Source organism: Trachurus japonicus, chromosome 20 (assembly GCF_045865225.1).
Source record: "Trachurus japonicus isolate A0001 chromosome 20, Traja_1.0".
NCBI classification, from domain to species: Eukaryota; Metazoa; Chordata; class Actinopteri; order Carangiformes; family Carangidae; genus Trachurus; species Trachurus japonicus.
Window position 1 is genome coordinate 18,280,111 of NC_140926.1, and position 21,229 is coordinate 18,301,339.

Sequence of the window (21,229 nt, forward strand, 5' to 3'; positions counted from 1 at the left end):
GACATTTTGGGACACTGTGCACATTTTTCCCTCACAGATGGATAGTCTTCTTGCTCAAAGGCACCTGGGATGGGGACTCAAACCACAGACCCTAAAATCAATGTTCTGCCCGAGCACCTCCATTTCTTTGAAGGGATTTGGAGATTTCTGCAGCCAACACCGTGCTCTCATACACTTATAATCAAGTTTTTAACCATAGATTTATGTTTGCATGTCAAAGAGCTAAGATGGGGGAAAGGATCACTGTGATGGCAGCATGACGGGATAAAAGGAAAGATCAATACTTGTGGCAGTGGGTGCATCCTTGCATCCACAATAAGCAAATCCAAACTTTGACTGTAGAGTGAAAGTGAGGTGAAGGACTGTTGCTTCCAGAAGTTAGCCTCCATGGCCAGGCATTTATAAAATTTAAGACTCTGATGGTTCGGAAAAATTGAAAAAATAATTGAACAAATTTGACAGAGCAGTGTCCGTTGTTACATGTAAGACTTACATCAACCAGCCATACTGGTTCAGCGGAGGCTGTGGGCAGAGGAGAAAGCTACTCCTTGATTTCCCTCAGGTAAAGGCAGGTTTCACAGTAACAAGTACAGCTGTACATATGACCCAGCACTCAACTTTCAAGGATGTCTGATTCTAACAGCTCAGTCTTTCTGTGGTCTGGATTCCATCGGTACATTACAGTACAACACAGGACATAATAGTGTACAATTACCAAAGACATCCATAAGCAGCAGAAACTGATCAATGTCAAAAATTCTTTTAGTCAGAAAAGAAATGCGATATAACAGCTGTGAGCTACTTGTATTTAAGTTTTACACTGTGTTCTGCAGCAATAAAAAGACCCTGACTGCTGTGCTTATAGCTGTGGATGGATATGTCTGATAGCTGTAGAGCCACTTGTGTTTCAGTGATGGATGAACCTACAGCAGCAGCGGTCTGACTGGCAGCTGATGGGCAGAGCAGCCTGAGAGGTTTGGCAACAGATTTCAGTGCTGACAAACAGGGAAATGAGGCAGCTGTAGTAAACAATGGCTAGCGACTGTCTGCTTTTAGGAAGCTAATGGATTTCTGGATGCGGTTGCTTGAGCTGTGACTGCGATTACCAGGTAATGCAATGTTATAGTTAAGTTATGTTGCATTGCACTCAATGTCAAAAAGCAGTTTTAGCAGTATTTTTGCACATTTTAAAGGGGAACTATGCAAGTCCGGTCGCTTTTCGCTATTTCTGCTAACCCTCACCATGGCCATGTGCATTTGTTTTCAGCAAAGCTGACGAGAAGGCAATCCATGAAACAGTAGATAATGTTTTATGATATATACAGTGACATGCAAATGTTTAGGCAGCCTGGTCAAAATTTCTGTTAATGTGAACAGTTCAGTAAGTGGAAGATGAAATGATCTCCAAAAGGCATAACATTAAACATGAAACACTCTTTTGAAATATTTGATCAGTGTACTGTTTTTGTTTTCTACAATTTCAGAGTGAAAAGGGGAAACAAAGCAGCAGCCTGCAAAAGAATGGGAAACCCAGGAGACTTGAGCTCTCAGATAACTATGACCAAGGTATCAGACAAGCTATTTACTATTTACACACTGTGATAGTTTCTAAAGGGGGGGCTACTAGGTATAACTATGCAGGGTGGCCAAACCTCTGCTGAGGGCCCTATTCCTTTTCTGTCATTTTGAAAATGTAAAAGAAAATAAAAAATAAATGTATAAAATGTAAAGGGAATGTGTTATCCGTAACTGTTCACATTAACAGAAATTTTGACCAGGGGTACCCAAACTTTTGCATGCCCCTGTACAGTATATGTAGTCTTATGCCATAAGCAAAAGATTATGGGGTGTGTTTGTGTCGTGGTGCCGCAGAGACGAGAGCTGGGACACCGGTTCAGAGGCGCTGATCTTGGTTTACGGGCCAAGAGACACTAGGTGGATATGGTCACATCACAATTACTCCTAAGGTGTTTCAAATTTTAAACCTAATACAGGTGAAAATCTTGCATAGTTCTTTAAATAAGTTGCTTTATCCCAACTGCTTTGCTTTTACATGTTATACGACACGTGCAAAAGCATCTGGACACCTGAGCAAGACATCCTATGCGATTGATTAACACCTTATTTGTAAACTACAGCCACTTATGTGCTGCTATATTAGCCTGCACTCCCGCTGATCTCAAGTCTTTCCTCCACATATTGAACCTGGCTGGGAGCATTTGTTCCTGTTCTGGCACAAAAGCGTTATAATGAGATGATATAAGCTGGCAGGGCCTGGCTCTCAGTCCACGTTCCAGTTCATCTCAAAGATGTTGGATGAGTTTGCGGTCATGGCAGCATGCGAGCCAGTCAAATTCTTCCACACCAAACTGTGAAGAAAGCCAATCTGCTTTTCTATTCCTTGACAATAAACCTGCTGTTTTGTTGATCTCCTCTGAATAAATAAAGGTTTCAGTCATTCAATCACTTTTTCAAGGAGCAGTATTATTGTACAGAGTTAGATGAGGAGAACAACACTACTCTTATGTCTGTACTAAGCATAGAGCTAGATCGATGAAGCAATGAGCCTATAGCACAAAGACTGGTGGAAACAAGTGGATCGTTCAAAAATAGAACCCCTTTTTATGAATCTAACAAAGAAGTCTTTATTCGAAGCTAAGCTAACTGCCTCCTGGCCATAGATACGATGCACAGACATGTGGTTGCTTGACCTTCTCTTCTAGATATCTTGAGGAGAGCAAATCTGCAAACTGTCATACTCTTTCTTGAATGACATTGTGACATAAACAGATTTAAAGTTCACCGTCTCTATATGTTTCATTAAAAAACAGACATGCGTGGAAATCAGCGCTGGCTGAAGGCTGTTCGTTGAATGATCGGCAGCAATGTAAAATGATGCCTGATGTACAATAAACAGGCCAAAATCGTTTGAAAAATCACAACCATAGCCCTTTAAATCCGGATGGTAACTGACGTAAATCTCTTTGAAGCTGTGAGAAAAAGTTTATACAACCAACTCGATTGCTTTCGGCGCGGGTGGGGGCCGCCTGTCTTATGGTGTCCTCGTTTTCAACAGAGAAGTCACACTTTGAGCTGAGTTTTTCTGGAGTGCCAGGAGTTTGAAATACTGCAAGTCGCAACATAAGAGCGCAGTGTTTCAGACAAGTGTTTGGCAGTCTCATAGCAACAACAGCAGCCACGCTGAGATTCCCACATTCAGCGCCGGCTGCTATACTCAAGAGCTTACAAAGTGTGGACAGCTAAAATCAGATTGTGGTGCTGTTACATTGTGTATCAGAAACAAAGGTGGGGAATTAATGGCAGCTGTCAGGTGTTCACAGATTCTATCCGAAAGTGTTGATTTTGTCAATGACATCACATCATCTGACATCATACTCTTTAGGAGCCAGTTTAGGAGTTTGAAATTCATCAGATTCTATATGTATAATGGATAAAAGCCCAATTTTAGAGAGTGCCGTCATACCAGTCTTGGCATCCACTGAAAAGTAAGGCTGGCCCTCCAGGATGCTGTAGACCACGCGAGCGCTGTTGCCATACGTGGGGTCGTCTGCGTCCGTGGCGGTCAGCTGAATCACAGATGTTCCTGGGTGCGAACGGAGCCAAGGGTGAGGAGGAGGAGCAGGCGGAAGGAGATCATCACATCACAATCAACATGTTAATCAAAGAAATCATTTTGTGTTGCTTTTTTTTCCCCCAACTGGAGCAGCTCCAGGAGCGGCTACGCTTATTTGCTTCAAAAGCAGGTTTATGAATAGTGAATGAAGCAGATGGAGACGAGCCTGTAAGAACAAGTGGCAGTGCTAACTCTGCAGGGCTGTTATGTACTTTGCTATTGTTCGCTCCCTTCAAAACAATCCCCACAAACATGCACAAGCAACAGTTGGGCCCATCTGTTTCGCCTCTCCGTCTCCTATACCAAAGATATTCAATTACTATCAATATACCCCATGACAAGCTGCTCCAATGATATGAAATGGTATACACTTCCTGTCTCCTAAGTGGGCGTGGTCACTCACCCCACCACCTCGTGTTGTGAACGTGAACGAAAGTGAGATATTTACGTATCTTTTCTGTAACACATTATTTGACACCTATCTCTATAACGCATTATAACCATACTTGAGTAATAATGCAGTTATAGCACTGTATAACTATAGTTATAAACACACATAAATGTTCATAATGCTTTATATCATAACACGCTATAAAGCATTTTATCGTGACTTATAAGGTCAGGTATTATACGTTAATTGTTAGTAACTTGCTGACAATGCTCACATCAATAATGCATTATAAATAGTTAGAATGTGTTATAATTGGCTTACAAATGTGTATAAGTATCATTATAAAAAATTATCATATCATAAATTATCATAGGACTAATAACAATAAGCATCAACACATCATATTCACATCATATCAGCATTTTTAATGGCTTATAAAGTCAGGTACTATAATAGAGCTATAATGCTCTATAATGTGTTATGCTTATTGTTATAAATGATAATTTATGAGTGTTTATAATTATAGTTATACACATTTATTAGACAATTATAACACATTATAACTATATTTATTATGCATTATCAATGTGGGCATTGTCAGCGAGTTACTAACAATTATAACGTCTTATAATACCTGACCTTAAGTCATGATAAAATGCTTTATAGTGTGTTATGATTATTATTATAAAGCATTATGATCATTTATGAGTGTTTATAACTATAGTTTTACAGTGCTATAACTGCATTATAACTCATTATACAGTATGTCTGGTTATAATGCATTATAGAGATAAAATAAAGTAAATAAAGTCTTACCATATTTTCTTATGATAACATTAAATATTTACACAGCTAACAGTCATATTTAGCATGGCGAAAATTAATAAAATAATTAGCGTGGGCATTTGCGAACATTTGTTTGACGTTGCCTAGGAGATATGTTGCCTATACTCACCAATTTTGGACATCTCGGGTACTGACGCCTGGTAGGGCCCGTCCAGAAACTTCGGCTCGTTGTCGTTGATGTCCTGGATTTTGACGATGAACTCGGACTCGGGCTCCAGAGGCCTGTCCGTCAGTCGGTTTCGGGCCTGAGCACGGAGGATGTACTGGGATTTCACTTCGCGGTCCAGCCTCTGGATGGCATGGATGTCCCCCGTGCTGTCGTCGATGGTGAAGGTGGTGCCCGCGCCGTCGCCCGTCAGTATGTACTTTATGGAGCCGTCACCTTTATCCATGTCAGAGTGAAGCTGTGGAGATGTTTATGAGTCAGTCAATGCACACAGGCTTTATATTCTATTTTGGGGACATCTCCTGGGTCTCAGACGTTAACATGGGACAGCTTAGTTGTCCCCATATGGTCAAATCTGTGCCCAGAATGCAATCAGTCTCGGAAATCACAAACACGCATATGCAACTGCATCAATAAAATGCGCTCATGAGTAGAAATGAACAGGAATCTAACCGACATATGGTGCTGTGACATGTTTTTGAGGACGTCTAATTAGGCCACAGTCCCCCAGTTTTTTAGAACAATGCAGCTGCGCATTGATCCTAAATATGCAAATAACACAAGGCCAAAACAGTGGAAAGTTCTTGTCCGTCCAAGTCAGCCACATGATCTGGGTCCAACTGAACATGTGCTTCACTTGCTGAGGAGCAGAGCAAAAAAGGCAAACGCGAAAAAAGGAATGAGAATGAGCCTAAATTCACCAAAGGTCGGGTAGAGCCTGATATCCAGTGATTAGAAAACAGAAAACTATTCTTCTTACTGCGTCACCAGTGTGAGAGTTCTCTTTTATGTTTTTGGATTGTTCTGACAAGTTAAACAATGTGAAGCCATCATATTCATCATTTTTTGACTGTTTATAGATCAAACAATGAATTAATGAATCAGAAAAAAAAGATTATATAAAAAATACATTTTCAGCCCCAAGCTGAGAGTTTGATTTGAAATCAAATATTAAACATGAAGTTTAGGTTTAATGGTCAAATTCCCAAGCTCAAACTCCCACTGTTTATTTGATGTGGATGTAAACATCTGAAAGTTAAAGCCAAGAGTCGGCAGTCGGCATCACAGACTTTGGTTCATTTTAAATTCCGTGTGCTGGGGTGCTGCATTAAAGTGACAAAAAGCATGTAACATTCAGCCCATATGCTATACTGCAATAAAGCACATACACATGACAATACTGGCAACGTATACTCGCTAACTGGAGCTGTAGGAACATTAACTATAGACCTCCAGGGAGGCAGGCGGGTATAAGCATACCTTAATACTGTAGCTGTGAGGAGGTCTCTAATCACAGCCTACAGCCTGTTTGTTGCCATGGGCCCCGCAGTGCAATCAGAGGTCTTCTGTGGCCCCTAAGTGTAAATGCAGCCTGTTGATGTGCAATCACTCTTTACTTTGTATTTAAAGGGTCCCTGCTGTATGACGAGTACCTTATTGCCATCACACTGACAGAGGCCAATTAAATGCCCCAATTGATGTCAGTCTTATATATAATCAACAGTGTGCACAAAACAGTACAGAAACACTCCCATCCACCTACTGAAAACGCACTCCTTTCAAAGAATACTTGCTTTGGCCTTTTTTCGTTGTCTGGGGTCACTAACTAGAATGATGCCGGCGCTGTTGAACTACTGGAAGTTTGCAGCTGCAGCACTTGTCGTTATTGTGGTGACAGTTAAGCAGCAATCTTCGCAACACCTACCATTCCCCGAGCAGCAGACAATACAGCTTTCCCCTATCTCTTTGGACAACGTGCCCACCTGAACTCTCGTCCTGCAAAGCAGTGTGCAGCCCAGCGTGGCCCAGAATAGATTTTTTAATCAACACCCCATTGTGGGCTTCAGCCCCGTGTCTCCTGGTGATATATCTCAGGCCGATGCGTTTCCCTCGCCTCGTCCGCCTTTCTCCTGCGCTGATCCCTTCTTTCCACCCAAACCTATGAAAGCAGGGAGTCTGACACTCAGGCTATCAATTACCACTTCCGTCTCAGCCCCAGCCTAAAGCCCGAATACCCTAACATCCCCACGGCTCTGAATACTAAGTTCCTCTACAGAGGAGAGGCAAAGTAGGCTGAAAAAACCTGAGGGGCAGGCTTTCAACAGGACATCTTTCTCCTGCTTTGTCATTTTCCACAATGCCTTTCTGCCTTGAGTGGCTCTCTAGGTAGTAGCCCGGCCTGTCAGAATCACTTTCAGCATCGGAAAAATTAGGCTGGGCGGCTTGAAAAGAATCAGAGAAGAAATGTTAAATGGGGAGATAAGATGGGAGTGAATATGCTACAGCTGCTGTAAGGAATTTTTCATATCATATAAGCAGATCCAGTTTTTTTTACTACAGCTCTCTCAGGACTTGTTACTCCTCTGCTCCGGTCAGACCATGTGACTTTTGAGAATCCAGCTATTTCCTGGGTATTCCTGAACAGTGAAATTATTCCAGAGTGCTAATTAGGCAGGTTTACATTATTCCCAGGGGGAAATTTCAGAGAAGTAGCAATTAGTACTGCTGTGTGTTTTTTTTCTAAAGGTTTTTACATCAGGGAAGCTTTCTTTTTGGAATTTGGAAAAATAAAGTATTACAATGGTTCACTGGAGACTTAAAAGAAAACACATGCAAAGACACACAATACGTTACAAAATTAGGAAACAGCTTCATTAAAGCAGAAGTAAGTGGTCCGGTCGTTTTCGCTAATGCTGCGTTCCAGGCAGGCTTTTGAAATCGTAAATTACAGCTTCAAGTCACAACTTACGACTTTGTAGCGTTCCAGGCAACCCACTCGTGTTTTTCCGACCTGTTTTACCGGTGAAAGTCACTATAACGGCCAGTCGTAACTTCTGACCCGTGAACTCGTACCAGATCGAACTGGTACGACTTCACAGGTCGGAAAAAACACGAGTTACGAGTTTCCTTGAACGCACCATAACAGTCCTCGTCCCTACGTCGACACATTCACGGCGTCCCTTGGCTGCACACACAGCCCTGCATGCCGTTCTCTCTCCTCATTGGATAAAAACTGTAGGATACGATAAATGTTTTCTCCTCGGCTCAGAGCAGAGCAGAGGGACTGACAGACCCGTGTTTCGGTCCAAACACTCTATAGAAGTGATTGCTGTCGGAAGATATAACTATTTAAGACTTATATTAACACAAATATATCACTTACTTCTGCTTTAATTTGAGAGTGCATGTGCTGCCAACACTCAACACCTGAAACCCCCCCCCAACACAACAGAAGTGTTGGACAGCCAGGTGACGGTGCCCACAGCGATGCATCCGATAATAAAGCTGTAAATGGAACATGGAACTGGGTTTATACTGGTCCAGAAGAGAACAAGCATGTGGCTTAAGTATGTGTTGGATTGATTTTGCTATCTGGCATGAAGAAGTGCTTTTTACCCACAATACCCAACTAGCTTCCATAGCTCCTTGAAGTGTCTTGTATTTCCTTTCCTATTCTGTGTTCTCCATCTACATCATATGACAGAAATATTGTTTCATCCAATCACCTGCTAAGTTTTGAAAGCATGTGCGCTTTTCCAAACAATTTCTGACAAAGTCTCCCCAGATGGTTGGATGTATAAACCATCTGGTCTGTCAGGTGAAAAATGTGCTACTGACAAATATTGTTACCTTTTTTTTCTCCTTGAAGTCAACAGCAAGACTATAAAATCTAATTAACTACTCACACTGAGTGACAACAGCTGGGGTTCCTTAAATTAGTCAATCGTTATTCTTAAAAAATAATTATTGCACTCAAATTGTCTATAATTAAGGCACTTCTGGTCATAACTGCTGGTGAGTCACCACTGAAAATCAAACCTGAAAATATCATCTTAATTGATCCTTCTGACAGCTAGCTGCTGAGCTAGCATTGTGCTTGCTAATGTTGCAGTTATACAGACTGATGGGACAAAATACTGCTCAGTCCCATGTAGTATGAAGATTTCTACCAGTGTCTGCAAACACAGAACTTTCTTCTCTATGGTTCTGTTTCACTGCTGAAGTGCTGATGATGTTGTTTTCCAATTGAATAAACCAAAGTTAAGAAAAAAACATGGAAATTTTAATTTCATGTAAAAAATTGGCAGACTTGTGTTTATTTGCTTAATAATGATAATGGCAGCAAAAAATGTACAGTTTTTGTTTCGACTGACAATAAATCCATCAGTTATTAAATCTTTGAGCAGCTATTGGCAGTAATTACAGCTAAAGACTAGGTAAGACTAGATATTAAGCCACTGTCACATTTCAATAGCAGTTGTGTAGCCCTGAATGAGCCAGCTCCTGAAGTTTTGCAACACACACTGAGGAGACAGGAAGTGTGTATGACTTCATACCACTGGTGTTGCTTTGCATCATTGTTATTGAGTATCTAGCAGTCAATTAGCAACTGCTAATAGTGGAAAATGGCATGGCCCTATCGCTAACGCTAGATTGTTTACGTACAGTAACAACTCCTATTTAATTGTTGTTTTTTTGAGCATCCTGCCTTCATTTCAAAGCCCACAGTGATACAGACTGACATTGGTGATTTTTTCTCTGGCTTGTACATATAAGAAGAAAGTTTGTCCTGAAAAAGTTCCACCAATAAATGTAATGGCAATTTTTGCTTGCAGTTTGCCAGATTGTTGTGTCTCTCTGCTGATGATGACTGGACCTTACAACTATTGATCAAATGTTCAATTCACTTCAGCAACCGAACGATCAAAGTGCTCCTTTGTGAGCATCCGTCGTCTGCTCTTTTCAGAGCATGTCAGCTGTGTTGCAGACGTGCCGTCCACCTCTGTGGAACGAAGCCGACTGAGTGAAGCCTTGGTTCAGGTCAATTAACTCAATCACTGCTGTCTGGCTCTGGTTCAAAGTGGACTGAGGAGAGGGTGTCCTGGTATGGATGCAGTGTATCCAGGGATTAAATTGGGTTTCTTTTTTATTTTTTTTTTATTTCTTCTTTTTTATTCCAGTTGCTGAAGCTTCCCTCTGCCCACCCATGGTCCTGCTCAGCTCTGACCTCCAGGCTTGCTGAGCCGCTCCACAGGTTCTTTAGCTTGCACAGTTTGCAACACCTACACTGAAAAAGCTGGTGTGTCAGGTGCAGCCGGTGCAAAGGTCACGCAGAAAGGTTTCTGCCATAGAGGCAGGAACTGCACACTTAGCATTTCCCCCAGGTTATACCTCCAACCTGTCTGCATAAATACAGAATGTTCATACAGTAACGCATTTAGTTAACACTGACCTTTCCAATATACAGTGGTTCCAGCCCGGTGTACTCCTCCAGGACAAAGAACTGGTTCCACACCCACCCTCGTTTCACCCTCTGGAGTGGTGCCGAGCCGCCTGCGTAGCCCTCCTCTGCCGGCTTACCCAGAAGGCTGTGAGGCAGGAGGGTCAAAATGCAGAGGGTCACAGGGAGCAAGATGCTGGCAACCGCTGGGAGATGCAACTGGGTTCCCATTGTGAAGTAGTGTGAGAAAAGCCTGTGCCGTTGTTCCCTGGTTCTTCTTCTTCTTTCTGGCTGCTGTTGTCCTGGAAAATAGAGGGAGAGAAAGAAAAAGACAGATGAGTCTCAGATTCATGTTCTTTCAGGACACCGTCATGCTTTTGTTGTACGCTGAGCCCCTGGTCCGTGTTGCACTGGAAACCTGTGGATGACACATATTCGGTTTCTTTTCTCCCGCCTGCAGCTTAGCCCGCCGCTACAGAGGTTTTGTTGGGTTGTAATGAGCTGTGTGTGCCTTCTCACGGCAGAATGAGGGGTTCCTCTCATGCTGCAGGAGAGGTCACACGGAGGAGGAAGAGGAGGAAGAGGAGAGGGCACAATAATGAGAGAAGAAGACAAGGACAATAGGTACATCAACCTGCTTTCATGCATGCGTCATACAATTCAGTCAAGAAAGACATTTCTTTCCCAAAATGTTGACACCCGGTCACATTTCTTCTATACTGAAATTCCAGGAATTTGCTTCAAAACCTTCACAGAAACTTTCTTTTTTTTCGGAGCCGGGAGCACAAAACCAAAATGATACCACCAGCATCCGTTCTTCTCCCTCCAGCTCAGGACAATCAGGCTTTTCACAAAAAAAAAAAAAAGTGTAAGAACACTTTTCCCCCTTCTTTCCTCCCTTCCTTCCTCCTCCTATCATGAGGACAGGTGAGCTCCTTCACACCTCCTGTAAAAGGCCCGGGGGTGTGATGTTCTGAGATTTTAGTGTTTCTGTTAACACCCCTGCTCAGCTTCACTCACACCATCTTCACTTCTCCTCAGCGCTGCACATCGCTCATTACAAGTGTAGGCTACTGTCTTTCTCTCCATATCTCGGCTTTTGAAGGCCCTCTATGGAATTGCAAGGAGGATGCTGGATTCCATGCTTCTAAATACCACCTCGATCTTGCTTTGCTCATTTTTTTTTTTGATTTGTGCATCATAGGAACCTTTAAGATCAGCGAGGTCAAATCTGTGAGTTTCATGCAGGAGATGCTTTTTAAGGTTATGCATCGATTTGAGCTAATCAATACCTTTTCGCATGCAGAGCATGGTACCCACGCTGCCTCTTTCCATCTGGATCTCGTTTCTATGTATTAGGAGGATGGCAGCATTTACCCGCTCTTCCTGCATTAACAAGCTTGAGGGGGGGTGGTGAGCAGATTTATGGTCAAAAGGCAGAGAGAAAGCAGAAAGGGAGGGAGGGGTAAGAAAAGAAAAGCGAAGAGGCTGTTAGCAGGGGGAGATGGAAAGTTTGAGGCCGCAGCGGAAGAAAGAGAGACTGTTTGACTCATGGGTTGACTCCATTATGTTTTGTAAGAGAGAGTGCATTGTGCTGCTGCAGACTCTCTGAATCACCAAACTCAGTTAATCATTGTTGAAGAGGCACAAAAGGCAGGCAAGGGTGGGGGGGCGTGGCTGCATTGTCAGCAGGGAGGCTGCACCCGAGTGTGTGTGTGTGTGGGTATGTGTACACGCTTTTGTGTGTGTGTTGTGTTTCTGCATAGACGGACCCCGCGAGGGCCGCTTGGCAGGACGGCTGACACTTGACCTCGCTGCCCCCCCACTCTTTTCAGCCTATTCAAGCAGCCTGGTTGCCATTATGAAGTAAAATTAGCTCCCTGTTCTTTTGCTCACAAGCTCCCCAGGCCTCCTCCTCCTCCTCCTCCTCCTCCTCCTCCTCTTCTTCAGCTCCTCCTCCTCCAGAGGTCACAGCTTGCACCCAAGCATTTTGCTCCATTTTGTCGTGCCTAATGAAGTGACATGCTACGTAATTGTGCTGGCAAAACATTTCACACATCGCTCTTCTGCTAATCTTATGGCATTCTGCTTGTTTAAAGGAAAAAAAGCAGCTGGTGTTTGCCACACAGGCTGGAGGAGAAGGGATGGGAGGATGAAGGGATGAGGGCGGAGGTGCAATCATATGAAAGAGCTTTGCCAGACTTAAGACGAGGAGGTAGGCTATATTTTCCCACCAGGCTCAAACTCACTTCCCATTTGAAAATCCGCCTTTTTGTAATAGGAAAAGAAAACAACACCATTTGGGGTTGTCGTCTAGATGAGGAAATTACATCAAAGATGGAAAAAAGACGTACGGAAACATCTGTTTTTTTTACGGTTTGTTTAGAAAAGCAAAAAAAAAAGAGGAGAGGTTCGCCGAGAGGGAGGGAGAGAGTGAGTGACAGTGGAGGAGACGGTGATTGTCAGGAGGAGCAGCTGGTGTGACAAAATGATGGGCCATATTGTTATATCATGTTACTCCGAGTCCACCTGCTGCTCCATTAACTGTGATCTGACAACAGGCTCTAACAAACTGCTCCCACATGAGAGAGGTTTCAGAGGAGGGAAAGATACGACCAACCGACCTCCACATCAGCACATGAACTAACTGTTCCTTTTATTAATGACTCACTAATGCCTTTTAAAATAATAAGAAAAAGCACCGTTCCTGCTAATCCACAACAAAAAAGGTAATATCTCAGGTAATAATTCTGCAGTGGTTTATTTAGTTGAAACCATAAATTCCTCACAGAAAACCTTGGTTTTGGAACAAAAGTGAAAAAAGCACCTGTTGCAACCAACAGCTACAAAAGGATTTGTTCTGATGATGTTTTCTTGATGATGAGTTGATGAAAACCTTCACTTTAGGTTATTTTACCAAATATTTTAACATTGGCTTGTGTGATGATTTTTAACCAGGGGTCCTTTAAAAGTTGAACTTCCCTTCATGTTTACTTGCTAAAATGATTTGTAAGAAAACATCTGTAACTTCTCCTTATCAGAAACTTTCCACCCTGCAAACTGCCATTCACTCAGGAGGTTACAGAGGGTGCGACTCAGTGTGTGGTACATTAGTATGGGTTTGCCCTGCGTTTAAGTGCTATGTGGAGCATTATTAAGTGTTAATTTCACAGTGGCCATGTCTGTGCTCACCTCTGCTCTTAAAAAAGGAGGCCTCCCAGACTGTGGAAAAGGTCTTTTAGGTTTTTAAAAACTGGGTGGACCCGTGAAAGAAGCGTTTCCACCCACCCCGGCAGGACAAGACGTCACGGCCAATTTGTTAACCACAATTGATTTTGCACGGTATAGGAGAAGCTCCGGCACCACCAGGAAGGCTCTGAGCATCTCCAAGTGTGGAACTCCAGCATCTCCAGGAGAAGGCTTTTTCTTAAACACAGCTGCTGAATCTAATATAATTTCACCGCCTGGGCCGAGCCGCACTCGTGGTTTTTTAAATTTCTGAATGCCAAAGTTTATTTACTTATTTACACATAATTAAATTCAGCCTCCGCCGCTACACTAACTTTTAATAAACAGGACCTGCCTGGAGTGTGGCCTCTGGTATGTTTTGAATCTGTGTGTGTGTGTGTATGTGAAATGACCAGGCCTGCACTCTAAAGCAAAAAGGGTCTACACCGACACCGCCTGCAGCAAGGACCCAGTTTCCTCAGCTGGCTCACAGGGAGGGATGGCAGCCTTCAAAGACAAAGTCGGGGCTAAGGGAGGTGTGTGTTCTGGCCAAACTCTCCCAACATCACACAGTTGTTTGTATGTGGGGTATGAATATGAGCTCTCTGTGGATGCACAGCATGTGTGTGTGTGTGTGTGTGTGTGTGTTGGGGCTTCTACCCTCTATTCGTCCTCATTCCTCTAACCCTGCCACCCCTCAGGACAGAGACGCTGGCATGGGGCGGGCTTTGAACCTGCCTTTGCCTTCGCTCTCTAATTGTGGGGAGCTCCCGGGGCCGTCGGCCTGTGCAGCTGCGTGCCGCCGCCACCGCCGCGCCGTCACACACACACACACACACACACACACACACACCCTCCCTCCCCGCAGGCTCGTTTACTGTAAGGTGCTTTTAATTAATCGTTTCTCTCTGCGCTCTCCCGTGCGCCGGCTGAGCTTTCATCAGAAGTTTTTTTGCTCTGCACCCCAACAATAACACGGATAAAGCAACGATTTCATTCCCCCCCATCCCCCCCTGTTTGCTTCTTGTCTTTTGAAACTCTCTGTGTAACGTCTGCGTTCGTTTATCATTTGAACTCTGCACTTCATTTCAGTTTTTTTTCTCCTTCTTCCCATTTCCCTTAATCCTCTCTCTGGTTTTGGACCCGCTCCCTTCTCCTCCTCCTCCCCGATGCACATTTAGTTCATTCATCGCTCAGCGGAGCCGTAAAAGGAGCCTTGTCATTTATGGAGAAATTAAATCACACAAACTGGCATTCATCCCAGGCACTGGTGCATGGAAATGATGTCACCATGCATAAGCGTCATCTGGAAAAGTTTGCAATCAGTGTCACTCCATCGCAAATTAAACAGCGGCGACTTGGAGACAGATCCTTTCAAATTAATATCGTGCTCATAATCTCTTTTGAATTTTGTGGTTTTGTCTGATGTGGACTTCTCCTCCGCCACATGGCTGTGGTTGGAAACATCCTCCCCCTCTTATTAGACCATTTCCAGCGCCGGAATGTCATGTAAGGCATCCAAAGCACAAACACCATCGCAGAAACCCGAAGGTGCTGTTAATAATTAAGGCCCGAGCACAATGCTCACCTTTCAGAGGATCCTTCATCGCCTCTCACTGACACTGATAATAGCAAGAAAAGTCTTTCTGTCCTGGCAGGAGCGCACACACACACCAATCTAGTGTCTTATTTGTCTGCCCGAGGTTACAAGACAGGCGATAGCTTAATGGGTTTGATAGAAAAAAAAAAAAAAAATGAAACTGTCCTCATCTTGAGAAACCTTGGCTCAGGCTGAGAAATGAGGTCTGAATGCCAAACAGAAGTCCGTAAAGCAGATAGGCATTCCTCTCCTTCAGCATGGCTTGTTTGAAGTAGCGACAGTGCGGACGTGCTGAGAATCGGAGCCACGCTTTGAGCCCCAGCTCCTGTTCACAAAAGTTTTTTAATGTGCCACCAAAAAACTCTCCCTATTGGCTGAGGCGAAGCTCTCCAAACGTTCACCGTGACCTACTTCTGACAGCCACACACACAGACAGACACACAATAGGTAACTGTCTCTACAAACATTGTTTATCAATTAACACATGGGCAAAAAGTGATGATCAAGTGCAGTGATGATACACCTCCACTGACAAATCCCCCGTTTGCAGTCAAGACTTATTCTGTTTTAGCACCAAAAAGAAATTCAACAGCCTTACCTTATTCCTTTTCAACTCTCCTCCTCTTTTTCTGTGAAAAACACTGTTTTTCTTCTCCTCTTATCTCTCTGTTCTTCTTCTTTCCTGCAAGCTCGCCAAATTTCCCTTGTAAAAGTTGTGAGAGCTCCTGCCTGCAGAGCATCAGTTTCCCTAAAGTCACCTTGAGTCCACGCTCTCGCTCACTGTCCTCTTTGTAAAGTTTCCTCTCTCTCCATTTATACATATACAGTATATAAATATCTTCTTGTGCTGCCTCCAGTCTGTCACCACTGCCTCTCACAGCCGTCTGCACGCTCTCATCCCTGGTGTTGCCTATCTGTGGACCCAATCAGACCACGAGACCAAATGTCCCTCTCTTTACAATCAGGGGGACGGCCTCCTCCCCGTGGCTCCAGTGTAATCCAGCAATCCACAACCTCGGGAATGGGAAGGAGGCAGTGGGACGGAGGGGTGAAATTATCTCAAGGGGAGGGGAGGAAAGGGGGGAGGAGAGGGGTGAAATCAGGGGAAGGGATGGCAGGAATGAGAAGAGGGAGATAGTGAACAGTGGAGGGAACTGCTCCTGCATCCGCCACAAAAGCAACTCATTTTCATTTTAAGGTGTATTTTGCAAGTGAATAAAATGACCAGTGTGGAGGGAGGGAAACCTTGGGAGTGTGTGTGCGTCTGTGTGTGTGTGTGTGATGATTGCCAGGGGGTCCAGGGTCCTTGGATCACTGACCAGCGAAGTAGAAAAGGCAAAAGATGAGGGAGGGTAAGGAAAAAAAAAAGGAAAAAAAAACACCTTCCCTGTCATGCCGGCGAACCTGCCCCAATGCATTTTAATGAGGCGGTGTTGTACACCACTGGATCTGTGGAGGGATTTATGGGCATAGAAGATGAAGCTTTAAACTGCATTATATTCCGCTGCTCGCCCAGTCAGAGTCAAAGCAATTAGTTTTCCAAATTGGCAAAAAGATCCTGAAAAATTAGGTGCACGCCAGTACGCACAAAAAGCGCGGCGGAAGATTAGACATGGTCACGGAGATCTGATCCCTGTTTAGCGCCGAGCAAGGAAATAGCAAGTGTTTCATTTAAGCAATCATGGAATTAATGCAGCAAAAAGAGGTTTTCAGAGTTGAGTCCTCAGGAGTAGAGGGACTGGGAAAATGAAATCATATTGGAGATGTACTCAAGCATGTTTAAACAGAAATGAGAATATATTACACAGAAACAAGGAGCGTTCTAGGCGGCTGCCTGGGTTGTTGGTTTGTGTTTCTTTTTTTTTCATTACATCATCTGAGCTGCTTCCATAATATATTTATAGTCAAAATAAGGTGATGGAGCTGCGAAAGTTTTCAAGTTTCTCCACTATTTGTAGGCAATTGGGGCGACTTTGCTCTTTTTTTTCCACTCCACAGCCCTTTGACTCTCCTTAATCTTCCTGACAGAGTAATTTGGTGTGTTGTACAGCTCTAAAAATACAGATGAAGGCTGTTGTCACCCACCGAGCCAGATGGTCAAAAGGTTGTACTTCTCTATCGGTTCAATATGTTTTTTCTTTCTCCCTCTCTGTCCCTTTCAATATGTCTTCTTTCTCATTTGGCAGGTCATTCTTCTTCACCACTGGCCCACCCACACCCCTCCTCCTCCTCCTCGCCGCTGCCCTCCCCGACGTCTTTGTCTCTTTGAAGACCTGACTGGTTAGCGCCCCAGCCAATCTGTCAGCGAATGCATGAGTGGACCCCCTAGAAAAAAAAAAAAGGCAGGGGTCCCTCTTTGTTGGGGCGGGCCACGGAGAGGGTGGCATTCAGCACCATTGAACAACACCTTCCATCAGTGGCAGAGCAGAGGATAATAATTGGCAGAACAAATTGAACCTATAGGGCTTATAGAAGGGCCTCTGTCTATTTTTAAAGTCTGTTATGGTAGTAGACGTCTGGAAAACAAGTCCCTCCGGGTCTCCTCACAAAGGCCCAGATCCGCCGTAGCAATAGATTGGATACAGTTATGTTCTGCATGTTGCCGGACTTTGGAAGTGTGGTGATATGCAGGATGTTGTAAGGACACGCTGCTTTCACGGATCAGACCAAGTACACCTCCTTTAAAAGTTTACATCTGTAGCTCTATGTAGCTCACTTAACCCTATTGTATTCAGAGAAGGGCCCTGAGTCCTCTTAATCACTTGACTTACGTTTACATAACCAGTAATAACATACACTTCTAATGACTAATAATGGATCTCCTTTATTACAACTAAGTTGAGATTTGTTTTAAAGTTTTATTCTTCTCCTTATTAACTCTTTCTTTTTATAGTTTCAAAAAAATAAACACACTTGCAGCATCTTCTAGGGCCTCAAGTAAGTAATGATGATGACTTTGAAAAATAAATTCTTATAAATCTGTGATGTTTTTTGATTAATTATTTAGTTTAGTTTCTAAAATGGCATAAATTAGTCACAATGCTGATCGCTGTCTCCCAGACACCAATGAGACGTCTTCAGATGTCTTGTTTTATCACTCAGACTACACTTTCACATACTGTTGTAAAGGTCCTGATGTAAGATGTCATCTGTTAAAGCAGAAGTAAGTGGAATATTTGTGTTTAGCCACTTACTACCTTAGTTACTTTCTTCCGAGAGCAAAGAGTAATCCAAGTGTTTGACTGAAACACGGGTCTGTCAGTCACTCTGCTCTGCTGTAAGCCGAGGAGAAAACTTTCCTTATTTCCTACAACCTTTAGCCAATGAGGAGAGAGAACGGCATAAAGGGGCGGTCCTCTCTGTGTGTGCAGCCAAGGGATGTGCGTGAATGTGGTGACGTAGGGACAAGGGCGGGGACTGCTAACTCCATCGGCTGACAGAAAGTTAGCCAAAACGACCGGATCGCTTACTTCTGCTTTAACGGATAAATACTGAGTGACTTGGTTAGTTCCAGATACATGGGGGCGAGTCCTACTTTTTTGAGGAATGAGTAATATAATGCAATAGTTACTTTTCCTTTCCTAAGTTATTTTTATAATGTTGTACCTCAGTTACTTTTTGGGGAAAGTCATGATTAACTATGATTAATTACATTTTAAAAGTAATGTGCCCAACACTGTTTTTTTTTTTGTTTTTTTACATACCTGTGTTGGCTTGCAGTTAGCTGTTAGCTAGCATATTACTTGTACTCCTCCCTCACTCCTTCCCTCCTGCTTCTTTTCATCTTCAATATCTCTTCATTGAACTATCAGAAGTAACACAAACTGTCCTGGTGGTATCAACAACACTCACAGAGCCCCCAACCTCTATCTCTGGGTCTTGTTTCAGAAGTAAGAAATCCTCATCCAGAAGCCCATTGACATTTGTAGATGTTCTTACAATAAACACTCCAGCCTTGGGACTGAGTCTCAACAAATGTGCTGTATGTTTACAGTAGGTTTTAGAAAAAAAGCATTGTTAACACTCTTTATCAAACACCATTTCCTGTGAGCCTGACATATTTACTGGCTAAACATCCCAGCTTGACATAAATTACACGACTCAGTGGGTGAGATGTGGCTCTGTTCACAGATACGTACATGTCTGTACAGTAATAGCTCTGAAAACACAGATCATAATTAAGTTTCTATATTTGCAGGTTGACCTGAAGTTTTTCTGCCAGTTGTTTCACTTTAATACCATTACAAAGTTTTCAGTGTCTTCAACTAAGTAGAACAGAGGCTAGGCCTGGACTTGATAACATCAGCTTTAGCACAGCTGTATCACTAAGTGAAGAGACAGCCATTCGCCAGAGTAATGGACCACATTTCAAGCGCCAGGAACCAGAGGAAGCAGAAAATCCTCCACTAAATAAATACTCCTGACCTGCACTCCCTGAGATTGAAAGTTAAATAAGCTCTTAATAGTGTGTTGCATCCAATAGGCAATTAAAAATAATGACAACAGTTAGCGTGCACCAGACTTGATGAAAAAACACAGCAGAGGAAGGTAATACCCTACCGCCTACCCCTTCTTCTCCACTCGCTAAGTAGCAGCCTTCATATGGAATAACCTAAACAAAATCCAGCCAGTCTCATTCAATGTATCACTTTGCCACCACATCCACCGCTAGGGGAAAGCATGAAAGAGGGTTAGGTTTCAGAAGGAACGAGATGAGAGAGCGCCACAGAGAGCGAGCAAAGCCTCCATGTCATCTAAGATAAGAGGAGCAGCTCTCTTCCCTTCTGCCTGAGATTAAAAATGGCATGGAGCAGAACAAGCCTGAGTACAAAGAGCTCTTCTGTGTCTTTGGGGTGCGCAGTCAAGCCTTTTCATGTCAGATTTTGGCTACAGGTCGAAACAAAGGGAAATTAGACGAGGAAGTCATTGTGTCTTTGTCGGGGAGTGGGGAGAAGAAGCACATGCGAGAGGCTGATTTTGAGTACACACCAGCCAAGTTCACAACTGAAGCGGCATAACCTTTACAGTAATTGGTGGAAAAGCCAAAAAATAAGATGTTTGGCCTTAATTGTGAGACATCAGAATTGGCACGGGGGTCGAAAGAGTGAACCGTGACATTAACTGCCTGCCTGGCATCATCTGGCTTCCTGCTTTTGCGCGCTCTTGTCTTAGACAAGCTGTGTCTTTCAAGATCCCATTTTCCTGGTGACCTTTTCACCGCCCCCCCCCACCACCTCCGCCTCCACCTCCCCCTCCCCTCCACCCCTCTCGCGTCTGAGCTACGCTATACCTCGGCAGGGTATTGACTTTCACTCCGCTGTGTTAAACTTTGCCATCCGCGCGCGCCTTGTTGCGGAGCCTCCGCTGTGACAAGAGGCGGCATTCAGTTTGTGATAAAAGGCTCCCCGGGCTGTTTGATGCGTATTCCAGCGGGGATAGGCAGGGACTTGGCCTTGATGAGCTGACAGAAGCCGAGGAGACGTGGGGCCTCAGAGCAGCAGGACCACAAACCTCAGGAAGAAGCGCGCCTTGCCCTGATATTTACCCCTCCCTGCTCTGTCATTCCCCATAACCCCTGCTCTTCTCCCCTGTCCCCGTGACCCTGTCTACGCTGCTGAATCTGACATGAAAGACTAAAGTAACTTTTGAAGTATAAATTAAGGGGGGGGGGGACGACACACGTTGTGACTGATGCAAGAAACAAACACAAATGCGCGTGGAACATGAAATGCCTGCATTATGAATGTTATCTGTCTGCTGTGTTATTCCTGCTAAATTATTTACATGAAGCCAACAAAAATGAGTGTAGAGAGACAAAAGAAAAACATGTTTCTCCAAATCAAAAATAACGTCCCAGTCCACAGTGTTTTAACTCACTGTGGCAGCATATGGGAAGTTGTTGTTTTTTTTCGTAAAGTCAAGCATTTTTCTTCTGAATTAACCCAAACTCACGGACACAATATCTCCGCTTCCAAAGGGATCGTAGCCTGGCAGCGAGTGCACGCGTCTCATATCAGCAGGTCTGACTGAGTCTATCTCCCTACCCCCCACTTTCTACAGTCAATAGAATAACAATTAGGGTGGGTGTAGGGGGGGAGTGCGCGCGCTCCATTACACGTTTGGTATGCGGGGGGTGTACGGCA

General features: G+C 43.8%; 1 protein-coding gene across 2 annotated transcripts in view; it reads right to left on the bottom strand.

Moving 5' to 3' along the window:
- LOC146966800 (cadherin-20-like) overlaps window positions 1–21,229 on the bottom strand; it is an 86,972-nt gene that overhangs the window by 21,358 nt on the left and 44,385 nt on the right. The window contains exons 1-4 of one of the 2 annotated variants that reach the window (XM_085763150.1): window positions 15,685–16,004; window positions 10,271–10,560; window positions 4,981–5,275; window positions 3,485–3,604 (exon numbers count right to left, since the gene is read on the bottom strand). In XM_085763150.1, coding sequence (XP_085619276.1) covers window positions 3,485–3,604; window positions 4,981–5,275; window positions 10,271–10,489 — 634 coding nt within the window. In that variant the 5' untranslated portion in view covers window positions 10,490–10,560; window positions 15,685–16,004. Of the gene's footprint in view, window positions 1–3,484; window positions 3,605–4,980; window positions 5,276–10,270; window positions 10,561–15,684; window positions 16,005–21,229 lie in introns of those variants that run through there. The other variant, XM_085763149.1, reaches the window with a different exon arrangement.